Source organism: Takifugu flavidus, chromosome 1 (genome assembly GCF_003711565.1).
Source record: "Takifugu flavidus isolate HTHZ2018 chromosome 1, ASM371156v2, whole genome shotgun sequence".
In the NCBI taxonomy this organism is placed as follows: Eukaryota; Metazoa; Chordata; class Actinopteri; order Tetraodontiformes; family Tetraodontidae; genus Takifugu; species Takifugu flavidus.
In genome coordinates, this window is record NC_079520.1 from 24,727,066 (window position 1) to 24,738,985 (window position 11,920).

General features: G+C 42.8%; 1 protein-coding gene across 2 annotated transcripts; it reads left to right on the forward strand.

Moving 5' to 3' along the window:
* Positions 1–799: 799 nt before the first annotated feature.
* On the forward strand, positions 800–9,685 carry LOC130528150 (G-protein coupled receptor 26-like). 2 transcript variants are annotated; one of them, XM_057037184.1, is made up of 4 exons: positions 800–1,188; positions 1,279–1,841; positions 2,333–2,446; positions 6,241–9,685. In XM_057037184.1, the coding sequence occupies exons 1-4, from the start codon at positions 1,153–1,155 to the stop codon at positions 6,467–6,469; spliced, it is 942 nt and encodes a 313-aa protein (XP_056893164.1). In that variant the 5' UTR covers positions 800–1,152; the 3' UTR covers positions 6,470–9,685. The 2 variants fall into 2 exon arrangements, with proteins under 2 accessions (XP_056893164.1, XP_056893158.1); XM_057037178.1 differs by having other exon boundaries at positions 800–1,841.
* The last annotated feature ends 2,235 nt before the right edge of the window (positions 9,686–11,920 follow it).

Here is an 11,920-nt window from a genome sequence, read left to right on the forward strand (position 1 = left end):
ATGTCTGTTGATGGGAAGAGGGTCGACCTCTTAGATCCTCTCTGCATGTATGTTGCTTGAGTTCTTTCCTCCCACCCACACCTTCTACCCCCCCCCCCCCCTTTTACCCTAACCACTCTGCTCCAGCAGCTCACGTGCCATGGCTCTGTCCATTCCCACACATCTGAGGAAGAAATTCTCCACAGTGACGCATCTGGGGGGGGGGGGGCTTCCAGGGTAGTGGGAGACGCCGCTCAGCATCTGATGGAGTCTACGTGAAGCGTAAATGCAGCTGAGACGGAATTTTGATGGAGGAGACGCAACCATACTTGACATTAATCTATTTGTCTTTCTGAATTAAACAAGCCACCTGTGGGGAAAACAGACAGACAGACAGACAGACAGACAGACAGACAGACAGACAGACAGACAGACATGTATATTTAAATACAGTTTACTGGTGCTTGGGCAAGTATGAGAAGCACATTTGTAGTTATTTTTTGACAAGGATTCACTGATTTAAAATCCCTTGTGGTGATTGCTGGTTAATTATTAATGCTAACCAGATTTTAACAAACGTTTTATATAAATAAATATATATCTATATCTATCTATATATAAACCCTACTGTAGTCACACAATGACAGCAATATACAGGCAACCAATATACAGTCACCAATCATGTAAGAAATCGCTTAAATTCATTTTAAGTCGGATTATGTGAATTTAAGGAAGAATTTAAGCTTCGGTTTATTTTGGGGAAGATTCCTGCTCGTTTACCTCCCTCCCTCCCCCCCGACACCTAGGAGCCCACATGCTGTGCAGCGTGCGCGGATGGGTGATGCCTCAAGAGCGCATCACCGGACGACAAAAAAAAAAGCCAGCGCAAGACGCAGTGCCAGAATAGAGCAGCTTTGGCACGGGAGCTGCTTTACTTAAGTTTACACGGATAACAGGAATATCGGGATTGGGTATCCACGCCAAACCCATATTTTTGTCTTGTGAAACCTCACTGACCATCTTTCCAGCGGCGAGGAACGATGTAGTGGAGAGAAGTGCAGGATCTCCACCAGAGGAGCGATCTCGGGATGCATGGGCACGGTTATGGGTGATCAGTGGCTTTTCGCAGTGGCAGGAACAGGACATGGGGAGGCACACAAAAAGTGGGGATAAATGAGTTTCGGGGCGCACAGGATGGACACTGTGGAGGTAATTCTCTCCGTGTTGGTGGTTGTGATTATAATCGTGTCGTTGCTGTCCAACGTTCTGGTGCTGATCTGCTTTCTGTACAACCCGGAGATCCGCAAGCAAGTCCCGGGTCTCTTCAACCTCAACCTCACCTTCTGCAACTTGTTGCTGACCGTGTCGAACATGCCGCTCACTTTGGTTGGACTTGTCAGCAAGGCTCAGCCGGGAGGGGACGGCTTCTGTCAGACCGTGGGCTTCATGGAGACCTTCCTGTCCACCAACTCGATGTTGAGCATGGCAGCGCTCAGCATTGACAGGTGGATCGCGGTAGTGTTCCCCCTGAGGTACCACTCCAAAATGCGCCACAAGGACGCAGCGTTCGTGCTGGGCTACACGTGGGCGCACTCCATATCCTTCTCCACGGTGGCCACTAGCCTCTCCTGGGTGGGATACCACCGGCTTTACGCGTCCTGCACACTGTCCAACCCGAGGGCGAGCAGTCGGACGCCTTTTGTTATCTTCACCGTGTTTTTCCACTCCTTCACATTCCTCCTTTCTTTTATAGTGCTGTGTGTCACATACCTCAAAGTATTTAAAGTGGCACGATTTCATTGCAAACGGATAGACGTTATTACAATGCAAACTTTGGTGCTGCTGGTGGATATACACCCCAGGTGAGTCGACTAAGATCGTGACTCTTTGTCCTTTTACTGTAATCTACAGTGCACTGTGCAAAAACGACTTTTTATTTTTATTTTTTAAAAAGAACAAGCTGTACAGTCTGCCCAGCAGAAAAGCAGAAAAAAAAACCTCTGCTTCGCTTGATAATAAATCTGAAACTTGAAGTTGTATTTATCTACATTACTCAGAGGAGATGCAAAATATGTTCCTCTTTAATTTAATTGTAATTGCATTAAAAGAATGTGTCTGAATCTGGGCCTCTGTATAGCTGAGGATGACTAGCTCACACCCATTTCCCCAGATTAAATACCACCTGATTATTATGTCATCAGGTTCACACGTGTGAGTGCAAAAAGTTCAAATTGTAACAGCTCCACATGGGATTAGAACCCACCTGCAAATCAACTATATGAATATTAGATAACTGTACAGCTTTGGTCTCTCTTTAGTCTCTAACACTGATCATGAGCTCTCGTGTCCCCAGTGTCCGTCAGCGTTGCCTGGAGGAGCAGAAGAGGCGACGACAGAGAGCCACCAGGAAGATCAGCACCTTCATCGGCACCTTTATGCTCTGCTTTGCTCCCTATGTCATCACGCGGTGAGTGCTGGAGGGAGATCCTGGTGGGGTGGGTGGGAGTCAGACGGTATGTGTGTGTGTGTGGGGAATCCATCCTGGCACAATGCAGCACACACAGCCTTTTATCTTTCTGCTGACCACTCCCACTTCCTCTTTGCCACCTCTCCACGCTGACCTTGTGATAGGTAATATGCCTCCACTGCTGCGCCGATGCCGCCACATAAGCGCCTCTAAAGCTCAGGTACCACGAACGCATCATTTATTCAGGTAAAACCCACTTCATCCATCACAGGTCCCAAAGATGACATGCGACTTGACAAGTGGAGGAAATATGCATTTGTAAGTGGGCATTATCCACCCTGGGCTCGGTATGTGAAATAGAAGGCCGGACATAACTGAGGCTGTGAGTAGGAACAACACACGCAGGTGATGGTACCGATTGTAGTGTTGACACAGTGTGGGGAAGCATCAGAAGCCAATAATGACAAATTTGCTGATTGGGTGAGGGCGAGAGAGAGAGAGAGAGGGAGAAAGAGTGTGTGTGTGTGTGTGTGCATGTTTGTGTGTGTGGGTGTGTGTGTTCAATTTAATTTATTGAAAACTGTGAATGTCAACAGCTGCTGGCTGCAAGTTTAATTGTCCTTAATTATAGCATGTCTATTGTATTGTATTGTATTGTATTGTATTGTATTGTATTGTATTGTATTCTATTCTATTCATCATTTACAAACATCTTTTTAAATTTTATTGTAACTTTTATCATTTCTTTATTTAAATATTTGAATGAAAATATCCATCTTCTTATATTGTTATATTTTCAACCCCATATATGCACAAGACATTTTAATTTGTTAAATACTTAATTATATTTTTCACTGGTGGAGGTTAAGACATAAGAAATATTGCGTTCTAACAAAACGAGCTAGTGAGTCTGAAGCACAGTGGAATATTTCAGATATCTTGTCGGGAATGCGGTCACTGTGCTGCCTTCTTCATCATCCGGATTTGCTTAAATGCTTTTGACATCTCATAATAATGGCCTCTCCCCAACAGTCATCATCAAATAGCTGTTATTGTTACATAATGATGTTTTCCTGTCACATTTGGAATCCTACAGAGCTCTTTTAGACATTTGATGTCTTGATCTGAGTCATAGTTTTCCTGATACGTCAAAGGGGGACAGTGTGAAAATGATGGGGGCCCCTCAGGACATGGACTGTTAAACTAAGTGTAATTACACCGTCACATAAATCTCTGTGCCGTGTTATTAGTTGGAATATGCTTACACCTGAGTCTCGTGTCTTTTAGACATCACTGAAGGTGCTCCCTGTGGTACTCAGCCACTGACAACCACGTCACCTTCGTGCCCCGATCAGCCTGAAATCAATATTGGAACACGGCAGACAACCACAAAGCAGGACTGACTTTTTGTGATGCATTGTGGGATACGTCGGGGCAATAGATATTGATTACAGTTCTCTTTTAAGCGTTCTTGTTTGGGTTCATCCAGTAAGTCAGTGAGGACATCACTCCTGTGCCTTAAACCAATTTAGCAAAAGCAAAGGTTTGGAAAAGCGACTCATGTTTAAGGAAGGAAGCTCCCAGGAGAAGGAAAGAAGTTTGACTGGACAAATTAGTACAAATCTTTGCTTCCACTGATGGCAGTAATGACTAACCCATCAGAATTTACCCTAGATGGTTTCCTGCAAGAGTCGCTTCCACTAGCGCGTAATATCCTGGGGAAACGAAGATTGACAGGCGATCCAGTCAGCCTGGCAGCCTGGCACCGTTCCTATCTGCCCTCATGTCTCCATTAAAGACTAAATGAATAAATAAAGTCCTGCTTTTGGTCTAGTATTACTGGTAGTTGCTAATGGAAAATGGAAAGCAATCTAGTTGCCTCTATAACAACCCCACTGACAGAAGGACATTGACTCTGCCTTCAGCTCTGTGGTTTTAGTGGACTTCCCCCTTAGTTGGTTTCAAATTTCCTTTTAGATATTTTAATATTATCGTCACCAGCGCGCCTTCATGCCAGCAGAAAATATTATGCAGACTTCATATTAAATTCAACTTCCACATAGCATGTACTGCATACTAATTGTCATACTATTTCAGCAAAAGAATAACTCAACATTTATCACACACATACATTCGGTGTCAGCCATCTATCATACAGACAGAGCAGAATGTCTTTTATAAGACTGATTGCTTATTCTTCCTTGCCAACATTGTTCTGATACAATTTTTGTTTCAAGCGCCAGCGATTCATTTTAATTATTTTCCAGCTGTTATCTTCTCCATTTCCAATGTGCGCTGAATTAATAGCGAATACTATCTGTCAATGTGTTGTCAAAAAGTTAGTATAGAGGATTTGCATAGTCTGTAGTGTGCCGTGGTTTTGTTTTTTGTTTTTTTTAACCATTTTTAAAAAAAATATGTCTGTATCGCATTTAACTTGTCTGGCCTGATAAGAAACAATGGCTTCCTGTAAACGTCTGTCATTAAAATGTGACGAGTGTAGAATGGATATCAAAGCAAAAACCCCCTCACCACCTCCGAGGGTGACGTTTCCACATACTTGGACCAACAGCACTCCCATTTTCTTATTCATACAGCATCAATAATAGATGACCACACGCCACTGTACATTCTCTCCATTCCAGAGGGCTGGTAACTAATTATAATCGGAGTATATTATGCTGAAAGCTCCCCCCCAGTGCATCCTCTGATGCTCGTTTGATGCAGGGGTCATTGTGTGCACAGAAAATGCCCTGCTGGGCTGTGGGGCAGCTGACGAAACCTTCTGTTCATTCCAGCTCTGTGGTACGAGTGGGCAAATGCCAGAGATGGCTGCTGGTCGGCCCTTTTCTAGCTGCCGCCAAAGTGCTGAATCGTGCGCGGAGTGATCCCCCGAGTATTTATCGTAGCTGATAGATATTTAACAAACCCTAAAATGAGAGAACGCGTAAAATAAGTAATGGGGCTCTACGAGCAGGAGAGAGATCTCTGAGTGAGCGTCTAAATCAAATAAGTTCAAACAGGAGAATTTGTTTCTTGTGCTGGAAGCACGCGTCGTCTTCTGTCCTTCATGATCGCTTGCTGGGCCTTCAATACCAGCTACCAATCAAGGTTAATTGGCTTGTTTCTAGACTCTCATCACTGCTTAGACAAGGTTGCTTCATACTTCTGCCTTTACTGTCATGCCAAATTGCCTGTTTTCAAATAAGAAATTAGACATAATAGCTTCAAGGCAAGTGTTGCCACTGTTTTACATAATGAATGCCTACGTTTAATCTTGTGGTTGACTGCAGATATGATAATAGCATTCGAGGCCGCTCTGGTCAAAGTGGTTAATGGCTGCAAGGGCGTGTGATCCAGTATGTACTCACGTGCAAAAAAGGGAAGCTCCACCCTCAGGTTGGCGTTGTGCTGTGGCGCTGACATGAAGGCGGTGGAGCCTGACTAAAAGATTTGTTACTGACAAATCATTGTTGGAGTCGTAGTAGCAGGGTGGCCGGGCCTGGTGTCAAAAGACGCTGGCTGCCTAATGAGCTACAGACGCCTTCGATTGTCGCTGTTGTGTTTGAGGCTCTGCAGCTGTGGCAACGCCGTCTGGAGCTTGTGTTTGGTAAAATCCTAGATTTTGGGGCTGGTTACTATGGCTGCCACACCACTGATGTGACAACATTGGCTGTCGATAAAGAAAATCTGATGATTTATTTATTTATTTTTGCTGCATAAGACCCTGGAGCATTGGTACACGCTCCAGCTCGCTCTCACCCCTAACACCCTCTCTTTATGCTTGCCTGCAGCATTGTGGAGTTATTCCCAGCGGTGCCTATCAACCCCCACTGGGGAATCGTCTCCAAGTGCTTAACTTACAGCAAGGCCGCCTGCGACCCTTTCGTGTACTCCCTGCTCCGACACCAGTACAAGAAGACGTGCACTGATATCGTCAATAGGCTGCTGAAGCGCAGCTCGCTGAACGCGTCCGGGGACAGCCAGGACAACCGAGTCAACAGCATACCAACGACGGAGTGATGGCCAATGTGTTGGGTTGGAGGGGTGCCTGTGTGTATGTGTGTGTGTGTGTGCTGCAGAATGAAGGGACACGGTGTGAGAGTTGACCTGGCAGCTCTCACTGAACCATAAAGAAGATTTATTGTCAGTGAAGAAGAGGACAGAACTGGTGGTTCCTCTCCACGTCTGCTTGAATCTAGCCTGACATGCCCTTCATAAACGGGAAAGCTACAACAAACAAGGGCAAATCTCTGCGCAGCAGCAGCACTGTGCTTGCATACCGAGTGCCCAGAGGAGGCGATCAGTGCAGTGAACTTGTTGCGAGTGCAATAAGTAATGGAAGATTTCACATCCACCTGGAGAGACAGACACAGTCATGCAAAGAAGAATGGGCCCTCCGTAAGCTTCACTAGGTTAGCTTCCAGTTGGAGATAAAGAGTATCTATTTGTAGAGTATTTATTTGTTTTGACACAAAAAAAGGACAAGGAATTGGTGTGTGTGCGTTGTTTTTGTCTGTGCAAAGGTTAAATGTCCAAACCGTATGTAGCATTCAAAACTAGCCTTGTCAAAACCTCATATAAAACCAAGTCCTGTAATTGTATAACAGATGAAACCGTACTGCAGAGACGACAGTTCAGCTCAGGATATTTCAAGTATACTGGGGTACAACGCACGCGGAACCTAAACACGTTTTATTTTTGTAGTATCTTGCCTTGTAGTGTCGCGAAAAAAAGGAGAGATGTGTTACTTTTGCTTACTTCACGTGCATAAATACATTTGCATCGTTTATGCCCTGAGCAGCTATTTTGAAGGACTTAGAGGCTCAGCGAAGCGGAGTTGTAAATGAAAAAAAATGGGCCTTCCAACTGCATCTGGTCCCGTGACTGACATGAGCCCCTCAGGTTGTTCAGTCAAGTGAACCATGCTTGACTGTGCTGACCTGGGTTTGTGCATGCAACGGGCAGTGAATGTGTCCATCACAGCTGGGGAGGAAAGCAGAAAAGACCGCTGTAAAAACAAGCTACTTGTTCTCACTGAAGAAAGAGGTCAACTTTGCCTTAAATTGAGGTCATAATTCAACAGAAGCTCCATTGAGCTGTTCAAAATTTGAAATTTAAAGCTGCCTGGATGCCGACCTTCGGGAATAAAACAATTCATTTGGCAAAAATGGGTTTGACAATTTTAATATCTTTATTCTGTTAAAAAAATAGTTTATAGTTCATTTTTTAATCGGTGTGAGTTTATAAATGTCTCAATGTTCTGTCGCTAAACTTTGAGGCGGACAACACATTTAACACACCCAGTGAACCATGTGATGAACCAACATGCTCATAATCAGAATTTAATGCTTTACACAGGACGCTAGCTCGCTGTGCTAACCAACAAATTTAGATTTTTAACATTCTCCGTTAGTGTTAACTCCATTAAGACAGTTAGCCTCCCACAGAAGCAATAGATGTACCAATAAAGTCCAATTAGAGTATTGTGGGATAACCAAAAAGTCAGTTTCTGTTAGAATATTCTCAATAAATTGTGTGATGTGATTACGGTACTATAAATCACACCATCAGTGGGAATTTAAAGGAACTATTTCCTTTTTTTTCTATACTTCCACAAAGACATGGAAAATGTTTTTTTTTCTCCATATTTGCCGACTATCCAGGCAGATTTTGAAGACAGTCACGCTGATAAAATGCTTTTATAATGTATGTTTTCATATACAGCACATATAGGAAGCAGCTCAGTAATGAGAGGTGCCTACATTCGACTACATTTGGCTCTATAAAATCAATTTAATCCTTTTAAACTGAGATTTTAACGCAACGTGGATAGACTCTATATAACAGTGGGCCATCTGTCAGATGCTGTCTGCGTGTTTAGTTAGTGCCAATAGAATTTAGCAGTAATCAACCTTTGGGCCAAAAATTAGAAGCTGCGGTTTAACAGCGACTTTATTTCTTGTTTCTGCTATTTCTCATCACTCAGATGAAAATTTTCTGCTAATACAGAGGAGAGACGGTTGTCTTGGATATATGACACATTGCATAGTGCTGTGTGACACGCCAAGACAGCCAATGCCTTAAATTCTGTGAAATAGTTGTTTATCAATATAGATCTATAGATATAATCAATAAATGCCTTATTCGCCTCTGTTAATGAACACTTCATGATTTAGAAACGGCCTCTGTGTGTCTGTACCTGCTTCTCACGGTAGCGTCTTGCTGATGTAGTTAACACGGCACTGATGTAGAGTAGTCATTGTTGGCAGAAAACTCTAAAAAATTATGTTGGCAAATTTAGACGATGGCCGTGAAAGGTATTTTTGTGTCTTTTTGATATATATATAATGCATCAGTGTGATTTAAGATGACACTATATGTTCGAGTGTTAAAGAATGTGCTGCTTTAAATGCTAATTTTAAATGTTGTCGGCAGTGTTTCGGGAGAGGATTGAGGCCACGCAGAACTTTCAACTTTCATATCTTATTCTAATTTTCTGACCTTTTTCGTTTAATTCTCAGAAACATGTTGAACTTTACTAAAAAGAAAAAAAAACAACTCTAAAAGCAGATCAATAATCTGAGCAAAAAGAGAAACTCATATACATTCTCCACACGTGGCCCTGATCCTCTTCTCTAGATGATGATCTGAGTGTAATATACCTCATTTTGTTATAGTGATGGACCTGACTGCCTGATTTGTTCTATGTACCTCCTAATTTATTAATCTCATGTATCAATGCTGCTAAATATGGCTAAGATATCATGATTAGCACATAGGGTGGCGAAGAAGAAAACACGAGGATGACTGTATCCAAGTTTGATCATGATGATTAAAATAAGATTTAGAATTTGTAGATGCCTGTGTTTTTTTTGTTTTTTTGTTTTTTAATAATCTCTGGTTGGGATTGTTCTTCAACTCTCAAGTTTTAAACAGCATTAATTATTTATTGTGATTTTTTTATGATGTGAAACATGTCAGGAGTTCATCAGTGGTTACAGCAACAGACATCTTGAGCATTTTCTTATATTATATATAAAGGGAAGGTTGTACAGTGTGAATAGCAGTAGTCCAAGTACGAAACCTTGTGGAATCCCTTGTTTTAACTTAAATTTATATCAAAGTTTCAGTCTGGGAAACAGGAATTGGAACAACTTAATTCAGTTTATTAATGACATGTTCAAACGACCCCAATAAAATGTTGTAAGCGTTTGGAATTACTTCCTCCACCCAGAAGTTGATTGATGAATCATCTTTTCGAATGTGCGTGATTGAGACGGCGAAATGGTCACAGTTTGATCAGAGGGACATGACCTCAGGACCAACAGCGATTCCACATGATTTCACCCTCAATCAGACGGAGGCGCGGGGCAAAGCGATGTTCCTGTTCACACCACAGCACAGGCGGTAACGAAACAACCTCGGCCACCCGCTGAGATCGTGCACCCCGGTGCACTCTCCAGGAGCCGTTGATTGCCGTCAGGCGGATGGCGATGACCATAATACGCGGCTTAATTACGGTTGGCCTCGGTCCTCTGGGTCAGCTCACCCCACTGAGCGGGAAATAAACTATATCTCAGCGTGAAAATTGGACACCTTGTGTTGTGTTTGCCATCAAAAGCCTTCTTTTGTTTTTATTAAAGGGTTTTTTTTTTATCCGAGAATCACAGGAGTAACCTTTAAAGTCTCAAAACTCCAAATCTAGCGGCTGGCTTTCATCAAAACAAAATAAAATGAGGTCAGGATGTTTTTATGAATACATGAAAACCAGGGGGGAATGCCACTCCGAGACAGTAAATATTAACTTATTTTTGGTCTGAACGCGTGATGGAGTGCCCTGAAGTTCCCTGATCAATCTACAAACTAAATCCAGGTGGTGCATTTCCTTCAACTTGTCTGTGCTCTCTGCACTGATACACACGTGTTGGCATGCTGTCTATGCCCTCACTGCACCTCCAGCAAATTGTATCAGGGTTTCTTTAGTGGTAAAGTGTAAATAATAAAGTATTACACAGCTTTGTCTTGCAGAGCTGCATCCGGTGATGGAATAGTGAGGCTTTTATGTATGCTACAAGCACAAAGAGACCCAGCTGTTGTACCTTTTCTACCTTTTCTCAGTTGTGGGTCTGTTCTTGCCTTGTCTAACAATGTGCTATGGAAACTGGTCTGACTGTGCAACACTCCCGAAGATCATAAACAAAGACAATACTTAACATTTTCCACCATCTGCTATTGCTCCTGCCATCTGGAAGATGCAACAAAGTCTTAGAAACCACCACTTCCAGTCTCAGGAAGACCGGTTTCCCAATTGCCATCGGTCGACTAAACTAGCACCCCTGTTGATGTTGATATGGCAACCACACCTTATGGGTAATATGTAATATTACTGTGGAATAATGGGCAAAATAAATTAGGTATCTGCAGTTTGAATACCGAGTGAAGACTTGGATATTCCTCAATCTTCTCAATAACCAGTTTTATTACACTTCAATTAAAAACCATCCAGGTAATCAGCAATGATGTCTACATGCTAACAGCAGGATTAGCTTAGCTAAATTGGCCGAGAAATGATTCCCGTTATTCTTAAATTGTAATTGAGTCTGCCGCATCTTGTCTTCCTTGTCTCTGATTAAAATTTCCATGTGGAGAGCCAGGAAAACAAGCAAATCCTTTTGGGTTCATGTTGCCATAGCAATTTGAACTCTCCAGTGGTCTGAATGCCAAGCCGTTTTTCAGCATGATTTTCAACATTCCTCCTTCATCAGTCCAATTTGAGGTCGGATCGGCTCCGAGAACTTCACCCACAGTTGTGTCTTCTACGTTCTACGGACGTTGGTGGTCAGTTTAATACCTTAATCTCGTAATGCAGAAGCCAAGTTTGGGGATTCTCAGGTACGGTAATCTCAGGTTAGGTTTGATTTGGCATTTGTTAAAATCTTAATTATCTTGGTTCATGGTTGCAACATTAAGGAATTCCTGCTTCGCATGGAATTTGTGAAAAGCTGTGGAAAAGTTTGGCTAAAATACAAACTGCTTCCCTTCATTTTCTCCACAGAATTGTACAAACTCGGAGGTTTGTTTAAAGTGGAAACAGGCAATGTTTCCCTCCAAGAGTTTCTAGATCGCAATATTATTGGCGCTGCTGTCACAAAGGGAAACAGATCGCCTCTAGAGGCCAAGGTCGCATGGGTTTGTTGCTTTCATTCCTGGCTTCTTCCTAGCTTCTCTTTTGTTTTGTTCTGACTGTGTTCGTTAGCTGTTGTCTTATCAAAATAGTTACCAGTAGCTGTTTAACATTGTGACGGGCTCGCATGGGTTAGGAGCACGATGAGGGCCGATGAGATAAGCAAGCCTTCGACAGTATCCTTGTTAAGGATGACATGGTCCCTGGTCATGGATCAGTCAAAATCTGGTTTGTAGGGAACCAAAATAAATGTGGACGTGTTTCCAATGTTTCCATCTGAAATCCTG